This window comes from Strix uralensis, chromosome 5 (assembly GCF_047716275.1).
Source record: "Strix uralensis isolate ZFMK-TIS-50842 chromosome 5, bStrUra1, whole genome shotgun sequence".
NCBI classification, from domain to species: domain Eukaryota; kingdom Metazoa; phylum Chordata; class Aves; order Strigiformes; family Strigidae; genus Strix; species Strix uralensis.
The window spans coordinates 49707197-49728410 of NC_133976.1; the positions used below are offsets into that span (position 1 = coordinate 49707197).

The 21214-nt window shown below is 38.4% G+C and overlaps 1 protein-coding gene across 5 annotated transcripts in view; it reads right to left on the minus strand.

The window, feature by feature from the left end:
• Nucleotides 1-21214, minus strand: part of POC1B (POC1 centriolar protein B) — a 72359-nt gene that overhangs the window by 31925 nt on the left and 19220 nt on the right. For all 5 annotated transcript variants that reach the window (XM_074870716.1, XM_074870715.1, XM_074870718.1 and 2 more), the window contains one exon: nt 14225-14311. In XM_074870716.1, coding sequence (XP_074726817.1) covers nt 14225-14311 — 87 coding nt within the window. The remainder of the gene's footprint in view (nt 1-14224; nt 14312-21214) is intronic.

Below are 21214 nucleotides of genomic sequence, written 5' to 3' on the forward strand. Positions count from 1 at the left end.
CACACAAAACACCTTACAATAGAACAGAAATAAACTACAGCTCTGTCCCCTATAACATGCAAAACTTTAAAGCTGTATGCACGTATGTAGTAGGAAAATAAATGGAAAACACCAAATAAAGGGTTTACCATTTGAAGATAAATATTAAATTCCACTGGTCACATTGTATTATTTTATTCATACATCCACCTAGGTTTAAATTAATTTGTTAAACACCCAGGCAATTCTTCTGCAAACATTCCATATTTAATTATGTTTGCTACTACATTAGTAGTACTTGTCGTGTGTGTTTGGGGTTTTTGTTTTGAACAGCCAAACTTAAAACATTGATTAACATTAGTATTCTCTATGTGTTCAAATGCAAAAAAATGTGGCAACACAATTCTATAGACTAAGTCATTGTTTAACTTGCTTACCATCTGTGGTGGTTTAGCCCCTGCCGGGCTCTGAGACCATGCGGCCGCTGCCCCTCCCCCACAAAGGGAGTGAAAGACAAAGCCCCGGGGCTGAGATAAGGAGAGGTTTAATACAACAGTGCAACAGCGACAAAACAAACAACAATAATAACAATAACAGTAACAGTAATAACAATGAACAGAGCAAGATATGTACCGATACAGCAGTAAGGAGAGCAATGGCACAAAACACGTGTTCACCGATTCTCCTGCGCTCCCGCGCTCCGGCGCCTGGACGTGAGGTCAGCATGGTATTGAATAACCCGGCTAGAGCTTCCCCCCACTGCTGGGGAAACTTAACCCTATCCTAGCTAAACCAGGACACCATGCTACTGCTCTAGTGTACAAAAAGTGTCTTGGAATTTTATTTGTATTAGTGATACCCTGATCAGAACCTTCACAGTCTAAAACAGTATTCAGTATCAATTAATAAAAACCAGGTTGTTAGGCGTTGGAATGGGCTGCCCAGGGAGGTGGTGGAGTCCCCATCCCTGGAGGTGTTTAAGAGTAGGGTTGACTTAGCGCTGAGGGATATGGTGTAGTTGGGAACTGTTAATGTTGGGTTGATGGTTGGACTGGATGATCTTCAAGGTCTTTTCCAACCTAGATGATTCTGTGATTCTGTGAATTGTCTTTATGTAGGTCTACACGATTCAGTATGTTCTTGTATGAATGCTGCATCAGAGTTCTGACAAAAAAGAAATTAATCTACATCATCAACCGTTTCTTTTTGGTGTAAAGGAACATCCTTTTAATGTGACTAATCACACTGGCAGCCAAAACAGGAGCGTCAGTATGTTCCACAAGTAGGACTGAAAGCCACAGTACATGTACAACTCAGAGCTGAAGCACAACAGTAGAACTTGCTCGTGTCACTGTATCTCAGTAAACTACTACAAATCTGTTCTGTAAATCTGGTCCTCTGATTAGACCAGGACAAAGAGAAACCAGAAACTTTTATTCTATTCCTGCTTTCCATTTCTTTGGCATTGAGGTCTGACGCTTTACCAAGAAACAGAACAGAAATTCTGTTAAGAATCACCATGGATTCAAATTAAAGCCCTCTTGTTTTGCAATGATGACTAAGTTGCAGCCTCCCTACAATGTTTCTATTTTTAGAAAAAACTCCCTTATTTGTACTACGATCTTTTAAGACTTCTAAAAGGAAGGTAACTTTGGTATTTTATTATCACCAGCAGCAGCCTGGTGATAGCAAGAATTTGTGGAACTGTGTGTCCATGCAAGATACAAGAGGATGTACCAATTCCCATACTCTAATGAAAACACAGTGTCACTGGCACTCCCTGACATTTATGTCCCTGCATCTTAAGGAAAATAATTTATAATAACAACAGCAGCAAAGGACAACATTAACACAAATCTTTTCTAGAGATCAATCAAGTTAAGCACCTAACACTTACATATAAGATATTCCTGCTAAGAACAGCAGCTCAGATTCTGAAATGTCTTTGCGCTTCCTTGTGCTCATGGCCTTGTGGCACTTTCTTTGACAGTAAAGCACATTTTTCTAAATAGTTTGGTTGTATGGGTTAGAGTTGGATTAGGGATATAACTGAAATGAAATAAAGATATATAAAGAAATACTTAAATATTTAACTAAATCAGAATTAATGAAAAACTGCATTAAATACTATCCACTGGGGTATAGATAACAAATATAAATACAACTATGCTAAAAGGCATGTAAAACAATAGCATACTGTTCCATCCCCTTTATTAATTTCGTTTGATTCACAGTGACTCTGTGTTTGCAACTGCATAGAAGAGCTAAACAATGTGTAATCAATTGTACAGTACCAGTTATGACAGGTAGTGGGCTAGTCAAGATGCAGAGCTGCCACCCTTAGTGGGATATGGAAGAAGGCATATCCCTACTGTGTGACGCACTCCGTACTTGACGTTAAAATGACAATAAAAACGAAAGCAGTTGGCACTATAATCCCAGATCCACAGCTGACATTCCAGTCCTAAATGCCAAATTCCTGTTGGGGATTTAGAGCCCTCACAGATAAAATATGCTGGTGCTTTTTACAACTGTAAAAGGCAGAAAAATACAAATGACCATAAATTAGAAGTGATGAAACACTGCTGATCAGGATAACTGAAGGCCTCCGCAAAAACTCTATAGCCATTAGAATTAGGAGCAATAAAAAGGACATTTTGGCCCACTTTCCTAAGGAAACAATGCTGGGACTATCATTTCTGTCTGCTTGTACCCGCACCTCACTTCTAAGTTTTGAACTTGTTGCAGATTTAAGAAGGTCTGATGAAGGAAGATATATCCTAGAAAGAGCTGAGTTCATATAAGTTTCCTGAGAATAGATTGCCAGCTAAAGGAGAAAAATCAGTAAATACTCCCACTGGGAGAAAAGCTCTGGCATAAGTTTACACATTATTGGAGACCAGAGAATGCATGAGAGAAACAGAATTACCTCAAAGCGAGGGAAAAGTTTCACACAAAACCTTACAGTCAGCTATGAAACACAGATTTGTAGGAAGCTAGGCTACATAATTTCTGCCATTCAAGGATTATCTGTACTTTACAAATACCAGGAACAAAAGAAGTCCTAGCAATGGCACACTTATTAGCTAGAGGTGTTAAAAAGTGATGCAGAACTTTTTTAAAGTGGTTAGTGAAGCATTTTTATCTTCCAATTTGGAAGATAATAAAATGCTGCAATTGTATTTCTGGCAAAATACTTTCTATTCTAACCATAGCAAAAAAGACTGTTAAACAATTTACACTGTATGTAAATATTTTTAAATCTGAGGTTATGTAGTTTGAACTCAATGGTTTTGAAATAACTTAAAAAGTAAGGTAAAGATGTTGATTTCTAATATATCCTGGAATAATGGAGAAATACCGGGGCAGTGGGGAAGCTGACATTCCATCAGTAGTTAGAAAGGATAAACAGGATAACTGTGTGGTCAGAGGTCACAGTCAGCTTGAGAATTGTGTCAGGGAAAAACACTGAAAAGTTGATTTAGAACACATATAGCAAATATTTAAGGGATAATGTGGTTTGAGACAGAAAAGAAAGCATCTGTCAAACTGAAGAGCTCTCTAGTGAGATATTTAGTCAAACTGTTCCTGATAAAAGTACCTTTTTTTAAAAAAAATCCATAATATGCACGCTAAAATTTTAATTAACACATTTTAGGTTGTAATGCAGTATACAGTCAATTATCTAGCTAATGTTTCTTCAAAAACAGTTGAATCAGAAGGTTACTACAGAATTATGCTGGTTTTAGTGATTCCACTGAAATATGTTCTTGTTTCAGTTCCATGCAAAAGGTATCAGCGATCTGGAAGACTAAGTTTACAGACAACACAAAAAGGCATACTGGAAACCTATTAAAATAGTTGGGGTTACCTGGCAATCTGACTTCAGCCAGCTGTCCAAATGTAGCCTTATGTACACATGTAAGATCTCAGAGATGAAGACACTCTAAAGTAACCTACTATAGAAAGCAGAGGTGTTGAAAAGAACTACAATGACATAATATATAACTGAGTGAAATGATAAAACTTTGATGTTATAAGGTTATTGAGTGAAGAATTACAGTAACTTCTTACATTTAGTTATAAGGAGCTGAAAGTACTGATCAAGAGATAGTATTGTACTGTTGCACTACACTGGCAAAAATTGGAAGCAGGGACACAGAATTCCTGTCCTAAGAGATGTGTAAGAAATGACGAAACACCTATAAGAACGAATCATGGCTTGGAAGAGTAATCTTTTCAGTGAGGAGCATTTGACACTGATTTATCTAAGAATAGGTTAAGGAGGCTAAGGATAAAGTAGTGAATTCTCTTAAATCTCTATGTCAAGAAAGGGGTCTTCCTCTACAATAAAACTACTTCAATAGTCAACTCAGTTGTACTGCAATGCCTATGCCAGGTATCTGATTGTGCAGTGTGGAACTAACACCTTGGCAGTAAGTACAATCTCCACGCAGTTAGAATATGCCAGAGGACAGCATCGCTCCCTCCCTCCCTCCCAAGCTGGTACAACTAGAGTACCATACCGTGAGGGAACACAAAAGAAAAGGTACAGCTTTTCAGAATAGTGATGCCATGTATCTCCACTTATGGTGTCAGTCACACAGCTTCTGCTTCCCTGCCCTGCCCTGCCCTGCCCCACCCCCCCCCCCCCCCCCCATGTATTGCAAAATGCATAATGGCAGCGGAATCCAGTGCTTCTCTTCCAGAAGAACATCCCAGTCACTAACCATGGACTGCTTCTCACTTGTTTTCCTTTGATGACATACACTTTCTGTTTTTACTTTACAGTGCTTCAAATTCAAGCATGAAGGATGGAGCTGCCCCCATTCAGCTTCTGTCTTGGTCACCTGCTGTTTAGGTTACAGGCATTCAGACAGAAGAAAGCAAGCTGAATCCCCTTAGGCTGAAAAAATAACTGAATCTAACACACTGCCTGAACAAAAGGAAACCATTACTACCACCTCCTTTGCTCATATTTTTCCATTGCATCTTAAAATAGATGAAGTTCAGATGTGTCATGCATGTAACACACCTGTGTATGTTATAGCACAGTTACATTGGATACATGGCTCCATGGACATCAGTCAACCTCAGTTAGGTTACAGCCAGCACTAATCTCCTAATAATTTTTTCTCATTATTTCCTTTGTGCTGGTATTAGCATTAGGATAGCTGAGCAGATCAGGGAAATGACTTGGATGGAATTAACCAAACAGTTGTTAAGTTAAAATGACTGTGAAATCATCCTTTAGCATTGTCCTACCTAATTTCTGACCACAAAACTATTTTGGTGGAAGATACAAGCCAAGATGCTTTCACAGTTTTTCTACATCAAACATCTACCTGATGAAGGAACATTTTTGCCCTTGGTGCTGAAAAATCTCAGTCTCTCAGTCTTGTTTTAAGCAACCTATGTAATTTTTGGTTCTGACTCAGTGTTTCCATTATCTCGCATGAAGCAAGTAACTAATTCTCTTACAGCAAACTAGACAGTAATGCAGCAAGGTTTGCAAGGAGAGATGTGTTGTATTAGACCAATTGATATATTTGGAAAACACTCAAACAAGCCTTCAGGCAGAAAGCACCCTCTGGGTTTAGATATCACTGTAATCTAAGGGATAAATAGAATTTGCTAGCACTTGTTCAAGCACTTATTTAGAAAAAATAAGAAAATATTGAAACGGTATTAAAGTGTTTGCTTTTGTAACAAACTTCCATTAACCATTTTGAGTAACATATTGCTTATATATAAATCTATACTTCATTATATATTTAAGGTTCCACCACAGTTGCAAGTATGCTGTGCTAAACTTAAACTCCAGTAGTATTTAAGAACAAAGGGTAATTCAAGGGCAGTATTTTAGCTTTAGCATCTTGTTTTCTGACATGCTTGGTCTGTAGCTCTGCTTTATTATCCAACTTAAGATAAACAAAAATAAAACATTGCAACCTTCTCTGAGAGAGTCACGCACAATGAACTAATCTAAACATTCCCTTGTTTCTCAGTCCCACAAAATGTGCAATCTCAGAATTATTAAAGTCCCATGAATATTATTAACTTTCTACTGCATGAAAAAAGATTAAAACAGGTGTTTACAGAGTAACAGAGCTACTGAATGCTAACTTCATTAACTTCCATTAAGCTAAATGACTCACAAATGGCATTTAGATCAGTAGTAAATCATCATCTAGGTCAGCAGGAAGCTCATTACAGACTGACAATCCAAGTGCAGAAACACTTTTCTACAAGTGCTATAGTAGTAATTTCCTGTGTGAAAGGCTTGCTGCTGTTCCTGCATTCCACAGGGGACGTTTCTTCTCAGAGGATGTTACTCTTCCCCAGGAAGAGGAAGGAACCAGTTGTTATTGGATGTGTGGGCTGATAGCTGTCGGGCATTTTCTGCATGCCGCAGAATCAGCTGTGAGAACTGTGAATACAGCTTAGATTCCCAGCCGAAGCAGGGGGAAATCACTGCTTGGGCAGACAAGGTCAGAGCATACATGTACAGTATCTCAGGAAGTTGAAACAGAAATAATACCTGGAACTTCCATCCCTCTAGTTCTCAGAAATGTGCTGATTTGCTAAAGGAATAATATACAGACATGGATCAACTTGAAAAGCATTCCTGAAGCATTGCACCGTTGCCATAAGTAAGACCCTATATAAAGTAAAATATTGCCAGTTCTAAAAGTCATCTACCGCAAGCCATTTATCTTACAAAACAGTACCAATAGTCCAACAACAGCATCTGTTAATAGTGTCACTAAGGGCAAAGGCAACATAATTAAACAAACTGCCTTGTGAGGAAACTAAATACTGAAGCTTATCTTCTATATGGCAGGGGAGGTCTTGCTAGGTCCCTCTCCTGAGCTTCCTGTCCTGCAGTAACTCGAGCTCCCTCCCTGTGTGCTGGGACACTCACAGGACAGGTCACCAGTAGCTAGTCCCTGCCTAGTCCAGTATCAGTGAATTCAGTGTCACATCCCACTGGCTTTTTCCTTAGTGGCAGCACTAATATATTACCTTATTCTAGTAACTGCCTATTTCCAAACTTGGTTAAAAAACCCCCCATCAACTATTTGATTCAAAAATTATTAGGGAGACCAGACAGAGTCAGACAAATAAACAGTACAATCTCATAAGGTACATTTCCTCAGGAAAGCAGGCTAAGAATAGTATAGGAAATATTATATTCTTCTATTCTCTGGTGCCCAAATTCAGAATTCTGTCTCCAATGAAAACCTGACTTTCTCTCAAGCTCCAGTTCACTCAAATATAATGAAGCCTATTAAGGAACATCAAGACATGTATTATTACCTAATTATGTAGCGGCACAACACATTTCCTGTTCTCTCCTTGTAAACCAGCAGTTACACGCTGTGTTAGAATAGCATCACTGCAAAATGCAAGGGCCATTTGGATCATATTCTTCTTTTATTATAAATGTTGAGTTCACCTTCATGTATCTGATCTTTAAGTGTTATTTGATGCTAGAGGTATCAAAGCATATTGCTTTTAAGATTAAGTACACAAATCTTTTTAAACATGCCTGTGCCTCCACAGAGGCTCAAGCTGCAAGTTCAGAAATCTACTGTTCAGTAGCCAAATGCTTCATCCTTTTGGTGCTTGTGACGGAAGATGAGCCATTTTGTTCATATACACCATACCTTTGGAAGGCCCCTAGCTGGGCAACTGAAAAGGCTGTCTCTAGTACCTCGTGGTTACTCCAAATGGATTAGGTGCAGCCTTTGGGAGGGATGCAAGACTTTCCTTCCCTGAGAACAGCTGAAGATGTTTAGCTGCAGAGCTGTGGGGAGAAGGCAGCCTATCCTCTTCCCCCAGCCCCACCCCTTCATAGCGTACAAAGAGTAGAAAGGTCTGTCTGCAGTGTGCTGTAAGCCAAGATGACACTAAAAATTGCTTGTCTAAGAGCAAGATTGGACAGAGAGAAGGATTCATTTGCAAAGACACAAGACCAGAGTTTACAAATTCTTATTTTTATTCTGCCACACTGAACACTGAGTTCCCCTATTTATAGCACTTAATCTATGTTTTTATAAGATCTAGCATTAGAGATTCAGAGCCTGTTTGAGAGGTTTTGGTATGCTCATCTATGGAAAAGGTGCAGACAGTTTTACCTCAAAACTCTGGAGAAACAGGATCTCTTCACATTATTCCTTACTTTCATTCCATGTTTGTGATTTGGAGTTCAAATCACGGAGTTGGCAGTTTGTTCAAATATGCATTTACTGGTGATCAGAAGAATGGCAGTATAAGAAAAAATCCATAGCTACTCAGGGAGTGGCCTTTCTTATTTCTCTGCCTGGGAGCAATGAAGGTAAGGTGATAGGAGAGGCTGGGAACTGTCAATTTTTATCAAAGCCCTTCTACTGGTGGGATTGCTCCTTAGTGCAGAGCTCAGTCTAATTGGCAACTGAGTTTTGGACAAGGAACACAAGCAGGACATTTTTCTCTTTTTCTTTGAGGACAATGATTCCAGTCTTCCTTTCAGAGGGATAGTGCCAGAACTTTCCTTTGGTAGAGAAAAATGTATGCCTATCATGCAATGATCAGAGTTTAAGTGAAAGGCTAAATGTCTGAGGTCCCAAGAAAACCTGACATCCATGAACTACAGAAAGCTGTTGTGCTTTCGGATGAACTATAACAAGCAGTAAGGGGAACCACTGTGCACAGTGAAGTGCTATATGAGTTTTGCTCTACTGGCTCTTCCCTTTGATGTCTAGAATTCCTATTCTTTCCTTTCTTCCTTTACCCCTTCCCTTAACCTCACCGAAGACAGTTAGTGTAAGGCTGATGCCAGGAAAGGATGTAGATCAGAATAAATTTGAAGTTACATGGTAAGGAAAATATGCAGTGTTTTTAGCTGTTAGGATAAAATTTATTTTGTCATCCTCTTCTACAGGATTCTGGAGTTGTATTATGGCATGCCAGGAAGAGATATTACTCTAAGAGTTTTTAAAAATAAGTTGCTGTGAGGAAGAACAGTTGTGTAAGACTTCATGTACACAGAGATGGAAGAACAGACACAAATTTTGCATTCATAATTGCCGTCTTTGCAAAATATATAGGATGTCTTTTAGGTAGGGGTGTTTTCTGGTTGTACTCAAAATAAAGGCAGAAAAAATTATGTCAAAAACACCTAAACCCTGAAATACATACTGGGGAAGCAATGTGTATAGGATAAATTGAGAGTACAGATACTTTTACTTTTTACATCAAGATACCTACTAAAAATGCAATACAGAAACTAACAATGTCTTACCTTGAGGAATAAAAGTTGCATATGCTCTTACTTGCTTTCACATATTTTACAAGTTGTGTGTGTGGGGGTGGAATTTATTTGGTCACTTTCTATTCTAAAACATAGTATGTTCCTTTTGCTCCAAACAGGAACAATCGTTATCTTTCCCCTTTCAATAATTAATCCAGTCTTAACTTTGTAGAAATCGTACTGTAAATGAACAATAAACATGTCTTGGTTTTGGTGTTAACTAGCACTGGAAGAAAAAGAACAAACATGTCTCAGCCAGCACAGACAGTCTGACTTCCAAATTACAGTACATTGGTTTGCTTCCTCCAAATCCTGTTTACATGAGCAAGGTCAGGAGATGGAACATTAGAGAGCCTCTACAGTGATTTCCTGCTGCTGTCAGTAAAAAATACCAAGACATCATCAACTTTCCCTTGTTCCCAACAGCATATCAGGGACCGGAGGTTACCGATGTATTGCCTTACAGACTTGAAAAAACCCAACCTCCCTCAAAACTACAAGTAAAACCAGAGGATGAAACAGGACGAAATAGTGCCAAAGGGAAACAAGACTTCCAATTCTTCCTTTTCAATAGTTCAGAAAACAAAGGCAATATTAAGGTGCTCAACACACATAGAAGAGGTGGGAGAGAGGCAGTAATGCTTTCGGAGTCTTCAACGGGATAGGAAGGAGAAAGAAACACCACCCCCAGCCCCCGAAACTTGACCCCAATTCAGTGAACATTTTCAGAGTGTAAAGGGCTAGAACACACCCCATTTTTAATAACTGCAACATATGATGGCTCTTACCCTTGGAAAAGTCAGGGCATTAGGCAAATACCAGGTAGTTAAGCATATAAAGCTTGTTTTCATACTGGTTTCAAGTAACACACAGGAGAACTGAATAAATGAATAATCAAATTCAAAGCTATTTTCCTGACAATAATAATACACAGACAGGAATTCTTCATGTTTTTGTAATTATAGTCCAAAAGAAAGCAACTCCATACTGAAGATTACACTCAAGTTTTTCCACTGACACAATGACCACATTCCCTTCACTAAGTTTACAAAGGAAGTCGCATCAGCATGAATCTTAGATGAAAACAGGTTTTTCACTGCATTCAAAAAAACCTGGCCTTACAGCTTTAAGTTAGAACACAGGGTGAAAAGATAAGGTGTTTAGAGTTCAGAGAGTTTAATAATTTAAGTGTTTTCTAGCAAAATGCCTACAAGAACATCCATACCTGCCTATCTTGGCTTAATCTTTGAAGCAAGAAAATACAAGTAAATTTAAAAAGCCCACGTAAGTAGGCATTTTAAGTGTGGAAGTTGTTATGGATTGTTGGCTTTGATGAAGCAACAAATTAAAATTCCTTGAAAAGAAGAGGAGGAGTGGGAGGAAAAGATAATACCAGTATTTCCTCATACAGATAAAGCTCAAAATATAAATGAATTGCTAAGGAAATATCTAAACATATATTTTAAATTTACAATAAAGAATCAAGAGTGTTAAATTTTTAAATATTTGTTTTTCAAATATGCTTCAGGCAGACTGTTGTCAAGAACAGATGACAGTGATACTTAGCTGCACCTTAATTATCGGGAGTTGTGTGTCCTGTTTTGGGCTTCTCAATACAAGACATTGACATCCTGGAGCAAGTCCAGCAAAGCGAGAGCAAGATGGTGAGGGGGATGGAACACATGATATACAAGAAAAGACACAGAACCAGGATTGCTCAGCCTTAAGGAGGAAGGATACAGGGAGATCTTACTGCCATCACAAATATCTAATGGGCAGATAGAGAGAAGACAGAGCCAGACCCTTATTAGAGGGCCACAGTGGTAGAATTAGAGGCAGATGGGTTGGAACATATGAAATTCTAGCTAAATATATTGAAAAAAAGATATTTTCACTAGTCAAACACTAGAGCAAGCTGCCCAGAGAGGTGGCGGAATCTTCATCCTTACACATATTAACAAATGAAATGACAAGGCCTTCAGGAACCTCATCCAAGTTGTCCTTGCCTTAATGGGGAAATTAGATGAAATGACTCCAGACATCCCTCTCAACTTATGCTGCTTTATCATTGTTATTAACAAATCTTTACAGAAGGAAAGAAAAGGAATACTGTTTTGCTTTGTCATAAGTCATCTTAGGGGCAGTAACAGCATATTTCCTATGACCAGTAGGACAGGACACAGTTCCAATAGATGAAGAACAGATTCTTAGTAGAGAGAACACTTTCTCCTATTTCCTGGAGTAGCTTGAGATCTATGGGAGTTTGCCTGCTTACCATTAAGGAATTTTGATAGCCATTCAACAAAACATTACGGGGTTTTGTATAGACTTCCAGTCTCCTTGAAGATATTTCAGGGAGCTTTAGGGAACTTATCACAGCTTCAACAAAGCCAGTCTTTAAATACTTGAGACAGCGATCTAGAAGATACAGACTGTATCTTCAACATATTTATTTTACTTCTGCTACTGAAGATTAGCTACTTCCAGTGGTCCAGGGACTTGCCAAGGTGTTTTGTAAATAACCTTAGGGCCCTGCTGTGTTACACGTGTGATAAAGACATTGAACAAGAACCCTTAAAGATACGTAAGTGCAGAGTACATTTTTCTCCCTACACATATCAGAAGAGCAGAAGAATTGCTTAAGCTAGAGCAAAACACTTCAAAAAAAGTAGGTATAGACAGGACATCTGTAAATTAACCTGGCAACCTGATCAAAGATTTTTAGACATTTAGTCATTCTTCCAGTAGAAGTAGTACCAAAAACCCATAAGCAATTTTAAGATGGGTCTTGACAAGTTTGCAGAAAAAAAAGTGCACAGTGATATTGTCTTTGATAACCAGTAGAAAAAGAGCAACCCAGGGGGGTTGGAATCAGAGGGAGGGATGGGGGAGGACAATGAATTACACTAGAGGTTGGTAACCTCAAATTAGAGGAGGATTAAATTTAAAACAAAAAAACAAACAAAAAAAAACCACCACAAAAAAATGCACAAGCACAGTATCTTTCAAGTGAGGACAAACAGTATCAAGAGAAAATCTGGCAGTGAAGGTGTGTTGGGAAGAAATCCAGCATCTGCTCTTCCCCTTTGATTTTTATGATGAACACATGAAACCTCTATACATTAACGAAATTGAGCCAGCTTCAGATGAAAAGGTCCAAGTCACTGAGATCCAGAACCCCTTGGAAACAAGACACAGAGACTGGATGGCTGGCCGGACTAAAAAACAGATGATAATTCCACAAAAAACAGAAGCTGGTAATGCAGCAGACACTGGACAGGATGATGACACTAAAAGATGAACTGACATTAGAAAGTAGGGAGGATCAGATAGTTTGGTGAAGGATGCTAGCAACAGAGAAAACATGCAAATGGTTTCTGGATTTGTGTCAATAATGGTGTGTTGGACAGAGCAGTTGTCCTTAAGTCTGTAGTCTGAATAACAAGGATACAGAAATATTGCTAGATGGAAAAAGATGCAGATGGTGAATGCTGAGATGTGGAAAAGTGAGAATCAATGGTGAACAGGAGATCAAGATAATGGAAAAAAAACCACGTAGTGAGTACTGACACTGGCAAAAGGCATGAATTTTGAAGCAACATTTTTGTAATGAAGACAACTGTAAAGCCAGAGAGCCAGCAATCAAAATGATGCTGTCTCTAGTGGGTCGACTTATTCCTACTATGAGTTCTAGACATAAAGTTTTATAAACTGCTCTCATATCAAAAAAATTAATGAAGATGAAATGATTGGCAGATTTATAGGTATGTAACAAAGAATTACAGTGTAACCATATATTTGAATTCTGTGATCAGTATTAACATCAGGAAGTAATGAACACAGTATTTTAAAGTGGTAAGTAGCCAATAAATTATATCCACCACAATCCACTATCTGTCAAGCCTACTAACAGAGATTTCTGTTAGTCTGCAAATTACTTTTGATTGAAGTTATCTTAAAGAACCATATTTCTATTGTGAAAACATGACAACTGCTAAACCTTAAAATATATGAAATTATCATCTCTCAAATAAAAGTTATGACACGATTGTTTTGAAGAAAAGGTTTCTCTTAGACATCAGCCTCTGTATCATGATCTTCAACAAATGATCTTAATGAATTTTATAAAGTACCTTCACAACATACCTCTTCATAAAGCATTCATGACAAAATAGAAAAACAGAAACCACACCTGCTGTCCATTCATATATATTAATCCTTCAGCCACACAAACTTTTATTATGGTAACTAAAATCAGTCAAGATACAATTTATGCCTTCACAGAAACAGATTCAGAGCTAAAAGAGAAATTCTCATTTTAACCTAATTCTAGAACAGTACGTCTTTTAGATTTCATACCAGGAGAGCATATTTCTCCTCCTACGAAACTACCGTTAAAAGATTGCCTTCCTTTCCTCCCACATGCCATACCAATGTCATATGAAAAGCTAACACTAGACGTATCTAATCCTATGATACCATCTTAAAATGTGTTACTTATTTTTTCCTCCTAGAGAACTACTAGATGCCTTAGAAGGAGATAAATTAAAACATAGTTTTTGGCATTTTATTGATGAGGCAACTATTCTTTAGGTTTCCCATTATTTGCAGATAAAGACAGAGTTACAAAAAGTGTTTGAGAATAAGCCACAAATTTTAACAGTAATATTTAGATATAATTAACATGGGCTTATAATTAGAATTTCTGCTTAGTATATGGGTAAAATTACTAGCATGAAGTGAAAGCTTTGCTATTACACCATCTTGTGGTTAGCCTTGGAAACTGTGAAAGAAAGCTTAAGTTTTGAAAAGTTAGGATATTGATCTCTGAGCAGTCAACAATTGTTAAGAAATAGATTTCATTCATACAGACAGAAAGAGCGCATTTCTGATAACATGTTAGTTTAACCTATACCCTATCTTTCCACCCCTGTCCAGAAGGCAACTTACCAGAGTACTGAAAGATGAAGAGGAACTAATCTCTATGACAGGTGGATCAAGTGTTTGAGTACTAGTCACATCAAAGGTAGGGTTGACCTGTTGAAAATGAATTATAATATTATTATTTCAGGACCAATAGAGAAAGGGAAATAAGACTGAAATAAAAAGGACCACTTGCTACATTAAGGCACCACTATTCACTAAGGACTGGAAACAGTCTTTAAAATCTGTAAAAATAAAGGTAGGATGTTAACATCCAACCATGTGAAATGCAATCATGTAATAAAGAGGATCCAGATATACATTTATTACAGAAATATAATTTATACTTCATAAACATCCATTATCCAAAACTAACTCAGGGGATTTCTACCACAAGAGGTGCAAGTATTAAGAAGTTCAGTTGTATGACAAATCAACAAAAATGAAGTTAGAAGTATAGTCTGAAATGGATTTACCAAGATAGCCGTGCAATTGACAGAGTGGCCAATGATGTTGCTGAAATACTGAACAGTGGGTAGTATTCAGACAACTTCCCAAATCTGTAACTGTCACTTGTAGGTGCTTTTGAAAGTTTTTGCATGTGCACAACAACTATAAGGGCTCCTGAAAGTCACCTTTGAGTTTTACTTTCCAGCATCAATCACTTATGGGTGCAGTTGTAGGCAGTCTTTCCTATTCCTCCTTCAACCAGGAGGACTGTCCCCAGCAGAAGTGGTGTGCTGCCCTGGATAACTCTGGACCTGAAAGCTGCCTTCTAGCAATGATGCTCAAATAGCTTGTTACAGTCCAAGGACAGCAGCAACCTTCCACTTGTGGAGGTTTCCATATACAACTATGCAGCACTCTGTTTTTTTTTATGTTACACTGGTCCCCAGCCTGTTGTAGTTTACTTACGGCACATCCTCACTCACAGTCTCATACCACAGCTTTTAAGTCCCACTACAATTCAGCTTGAGCTAGGATCAGCTTGAGCCACTCTGGCTCAGCAATGCATAGGAGTGTGTGCACCAGGCCAGTCCCTAAGTCTGAGTTGCCTTACTGATGTGGGTGCAGCATTAGCACCAAAGCTGAAAGTGAACACAAACTTAGCAGCCTGGATTGATCAGTTCCCAACTCACAGAAGCTCCTCAAGTCATCTATTGCAAACAAGCAGACAGACTGTTGACATGCTTGCTTCTTACACACCAACTCTGATTGTCAAAATAACTTGAAAAACAGGTAGGAGGTAACACCGAAATCTGTGATAAGTTAACCAGCCAAACACAAACCATGCTGTTCCTAAAACCACAGGAAAAACTGCTTTATACTGGAATAATGTCAGAGGCTGATTGATCAGATATGTCATCACAACATCTGCAATTCTGATGTCTTAATACCACAGTCAGACTACTTGCTTACTGTTGGTTATAGGAGTTAATCGAAAACTTCAACAATATTTTGCTAATGTCCTTTCCTGAAAGTGAAGCATTAAACAAAAATATAAGAGAATATGAAGTTTGAGAAAGCTGCTGCTTTTACTGATATTATGTTTCACCTAAGGATCAGAAAATCCTCCCTATAAAAATCTGTGTGTGTTTTCCCTACTATTGTATTATCTAGGTGTATCACAGCCTAATGCTTGCCCTCTCAGCATGATGAATGGAGGTACTATTATTATTTTCTGAACTGACAAAATTCACAGAAAGACTAGATGACTTTCAAATCACCAAGAAGTCTGGTGTAGTAAAGCAAAATGAACTTTCCTTTTCAACTTTTTATCAGTAATCCAACAGCAGCCTTATCAGAGACAGCATTAATTCCAACCATCTTAATTGAAAGTGGAAAAAAAAATAAAGAAAAACACCAAAACTCAGACTTGCCTAGTGACAGGGTTATATTTTAGTTGCCAAAAGTTTATTAGATACAAGGGCCATTTTATTTTGCCTTTTCAAGGAGAAAGACCCTACCATTTCACCTAAAGACTGTCAAAACTCTGGCTCGGCCAGAGCTGCTCAGTCAGTAACAGCTACAGTTCTATTTCCACAAGCAAAAATCCCTGATGCTAGGGTCCATACTTGGCATACAGACTTTTAGGTCAGAGATCCATTTGTTAAGTAGATAGAATGAGATGTTAAAACTGGAATTAGTAGCTAGGGAAAGCAGGCAATCGTATCTTGCACTTCTTGAAGCCTTTTTATTCAGTTCATTTGGATTTCCGTAACTTACATGCAGAAATTTAGGTTAAAACTAACAGAAGCAAGAACCTCCTTGGTAAATGCGGGTGGAAGGGCAGGAGAAGGAAGATGATGAACAGAGCTTACTAGCAAGCAAGAAGGTAAAAAGACATTTAAATACAGATGTTACCTGGTTATTCAAACTGAAAGTGACCCTCGCACTTTGCAGCACTTACAAACAAGCCTTCCTTCAGGGGAGATATTAATTCTGTTTTTAAGCTAGTTAACCTTTCTGACGAGCCGTGCTTAGGTCTTTCTTGGATTCAGTTTCAACAAGCCATTCTTCATCCATGAGCTCTTTTTTGTAAGTATTGTCTTTTAAATCAGATTACAGTTTCATCAGTGGAGAATAAGCTACCCAGAGACAAGCAGGAAAATCCATTCTGCTACAGGGCCATCAGAGCTGATAACTTAAAATTCTCCCTCAATTTGCAGATATTAGGATCAAGTCTTGCTTTCTTCCAATTTTGCCAAATGGGCTTGGAGGAAAGAAAGGGAAAAAAGGAGAACCAAAGCTAGGTAACATGGTTTAAATAATAACTTTCCATTGATCTGAAAGTTCTACCTTTTTAACTGAACTTCTCCTTTAAATTCTTCTCTACAGAAACATGATTAATCAAAGTCCCCTCTACATATAGTATTGCTTACCACTTTATCAGAGTTAAGGCGAGGAAGAGGGGAATTGCAGATTTTACTTCCCCCCCCCACTCTATACATACCCTGTCTATTTAGATTAGACAGACAACTGTTCCAAAGACCTCACAGTTATTTAGTGCCCAGCATAACCAGGGTCATTTGCTTCTGACCATCAGTCAGTCCTGCAATAAGTATAATTAACATGTTATCTGTCTGTCAATCATACTATGGACATCTAAGCCTAAAGTCTTTTTCTGACATGCATCATTTGGGGACTGAAGAGAGGGCAATGCACCTGCAGGACTCTCCAGAAGAGGGACAGCAGGTGCCTATCACCTATCAGTACTCTAATGTAGAGGAGCTATGTTATTACTAATAGCTCTTGAAACATCTTCTTTGAGTTTAAGAACAAGGCCAAATGCCGGGTGCTGCACTTCAGCCACAACAACCCCCAGCAGCGCTACAGGCTTGGGGAGGAGTGGCTGGAGAGCTGCCAGTCAGAGAGGGACCTGGGGGTGTTGATTGACAGCCGGCTGAACATGAGCCAGCAGTGTGCCCAGGTGGCCAAGAAGGCCAATGGCATCCTGGCTTGTATCAGAAATAGCGTGGCCAGCAGGGACAGCGAAGTGATCTTACCCCTGTACTCGGCACTGGTGAGGCCGCACCTCGATGACTGTGTTCAGTTTTGGGCCCCTCACTACAAAAAGACATTGAATTACTCGAGTGTGTCCAGAGAAGAGCAACGAAGCTGGTGAAGGGTCTGGAGCACATGTCGTACGAGAAGCGGCTGAGGGAACTGGGGTTGTTTAGTCTGGAGAAGAGGAGGCTGAGGGGAGACCTCATCGCCCTCTACAACTACCTGAAAGGAGGTTGCAGAGAGCTGGGGATGAGTCTCTTTAACCAAGTAACAAGCGATAGGACAAGATGGAATGGCCTCAAGTTGCGCCAGGGGAGGTTTAGACTGGATATTAGGAAGCATTTCTTTCCAGAACGGGTTGTTAGGCGTTGGAATGGGTTGCCCAGGGCAGTGGTGGAGTCCGCATCCCTGGAGGTGTTTAAGAGTCAGGTTGACATAGCGCTGAGGGATATGGTGTAGTTGGCAACTGGCAGTGTCAGGTTAATGGTTGGACTGGATGATCTTCAAAGTCTTTTCCAACCTAGATGATTCTGTGAGATAATCTCCTTGTTATATACATCAGAGATATTGTAGAATGAGTTAAATGCTTTTTTGGATACAGGGTTACTAAATAAATACATGGTATGATTAAGTTAAGAAAATGTGCTCATTATGTGGAATTGTCACATCCTGGAGCTGGAATGAAAGTCTCCTCTGCATAGAGTTCTGCTCATTGCTTTATCAGAGATAAGGGGAGGATGGAGGGCATTGCATAGGGGTGCAAAAACTGTCATAGGCCACATAAAAAGACATTATCCATATATATAGAGATAAATAAAATCGTTAAGCAATAAGTCAGAAATAGCAAAGTGTCTAAAGAAAAGAGCACAAAACCACGAAGGCTATAGCTAAACCCTTCTTGAAGATATTCATGTTTAATGTCACACTAAACATTAATGGGGTAATGGAATGAAGCTAAGTGTAAAAGTTTCAAATGACTTGACATTTCCTGACAAGGTGGTGTAGTTAGCTGTCAAATAATCTCACCAAACATATTTGGAAAAAACTTAACTTTAGAAAACAAGAAAGAAAAACCAGAACACTAAAATCAAGGTAGAGAGAACTGTCAAAAAGCAAGGTAGAGAGAACTGTCATGTATTAAAGGTTTTCGAAAACAGTCTTACAAAGCTTTCCTTTAATTACCTGGTAAACTGATATATGAGTACTTTCATTATCATCTTCCAATATGATGATACAACTACCACATTTTGATCCACAGCACAAGAAAATGAAGGAAGGTTTCTACAGAACCTTTAATGTACGGAATTACAGATTTCTAAAGACTGAAGTGGAGCAAAACAAAAATATATTATTTAAAGAAAGTGAGAGGCAGAAATAAGGATCACTGCTTAGGACAGAGAACTAGGGGAGTAACAAAAGAAGCAGGCTCAACTAACTATGTGATTCTCTGCCATACGCTTTAAGTAAATGATTATGCACCTACAAATATCCCTCTTTTGATTTTAATAAAGTATATCCAATCTCAAAAAAAATCCCCCACCTTTCACCTTATTTTTATAATGCATTTCATAACATTGGTATTATATCAAAAACCTAAAAATTAGTAAAATTAAAAGAGGAAGTTTTAAATTACTCAAAGTATTTCCCAGGAAAGTGATGTAGCTAGCTGTGAAATAGTCTCTTGAAACATAGCAAGAGAAATTTAGCTTTTAATTTGATTAAACACTGTTCTTTGTGTTAGACTGAAGCCCTCAAGCCAAGTAAGCCATATATTCTTATTTCTACTGCCACCTAGCGTATATTTTGGTTTCCTTCATCTAAGAAAACAGAACTGAAATTATACTGAAAATTTTAACTAAATCAGTAGTAGCTTTCATGGTCAAGATAGTATCGAGGTTTGAACATATTAAGATGTGTTGAGTTTCTATGTTTTTAAAGGAAACTGTTATTTTTATCTTCCATCTGCTTTAAAGAGGTCTCTAGTATATGAAAGATTAATTATATGCAAACACAGGAAATTCAGAAATACAACTGTCACCAAATGGAATGCATTTCTTTTAGTATATTACACTAAAATCGCATTAGTGATTAAACATACTATTTTCAAATATGTCCAAAAGCTCCTTATTTCAAAGGGAGGCTATAACTGGGATTTTTCTCTCATCTAAATTTAGACATACTGCTAGACACCTGTATTTGAGCTGGTCATCCAAGATTACCTCTATGGTCAATGGAAAAAAAGTAGGTGCCTTCAGAGAAAAAGTCATTTACTTACAGTTCCAAATTTTCTGAACAATTGTAATGATTGTAAGCTCTAAATCTCTACTTGATTGAATATTCAAGAATCACATTGATCAGTGCAGTTGGAGTACAAGTGTAAAGATTTATAAGTCAAGAACATGAAATTCAGCATTGCATTAAAATTCAGGCTACTGCTGGTCTGAAGGGAAGGAGATACAAGTAAGGAATTTCTTGTAAAAGTTAATTATGCTTCAAAAAGTAGGCAGGGGGAAAGAAAAAAAACTATAGAAGGTATCTTAACTATTACTGGCTCTGCGTATAGCTTTGATGAGTAAGAAAAAGTTCTAAGAAAAGGTGAGAGTATGCCCAAGCTCCACATTTCTGTCACTATCCTGAAGGCAAAATACCAACAATTCTTAATGCCCCTGTGCAAGCTGTTTTGTTCAAAACAGCTTTTCCAACTGGTGATGTGTGAAAACAGTACAGTTGTGTCTGAATCCAACTGAATAAATTCTGAGCAAAGTTCTGGAATAGCAGGGACCTTGCCACATTGAGGCAAGGAGGGATAGAGAAGCACAATTATTCAAAAGCAGTAAGAAACCTGGATAGGCATGAAACATTAGGAATTTAAAAAGCATGGACAGAATTATTTCCCCCTGGAGTTCTACCTGGACATCTGTTGAACTTCTTGTGTTCTACCACCTTGAATGTTATCCTAAGGCAATCCATCTTCATTCCTACTATAGAGGTGACTAAACTTAACCAGCTCACTGTAACTCAGGGCAATGTATTATAACACATCTCAAGTGTCTAGATGACATTGTAATGGCTTGCAGCAAACCTTAAAAAGTATACTGTTAAATATCCCATATTTGAACTGTCTCCTCTGCCTGCCTGAAACTCTTGCATATGTTACCAAGTCCCTTAAAATACTGTTACTTCAGTTTAATTAAGATCAATCATCTTCCCAGAAAGGGGGTAGTTCTGCATTTTACCTGAGGTACAGATGAGATACTAGCAAAAACCGTGTCCTTACAATTGCTGTGCTGTACTGGAATAGATCACCCAGAGAGACTGGGGAATCTCCACCTCTCTTCAAGGCCTCCTAACTAGACACAGACATGGCTGACTCAATGTACCACTGGCAACAGGACCAGATGACCTCCAAAAGCTCCCTCTGACATGCCTGTGATTCAGTTAGTCCTTTTCCTCATGTATTAGAAACATGATGAGCCACAGAAAGATGAGGGTGGTGTTGCGGTGGAACTG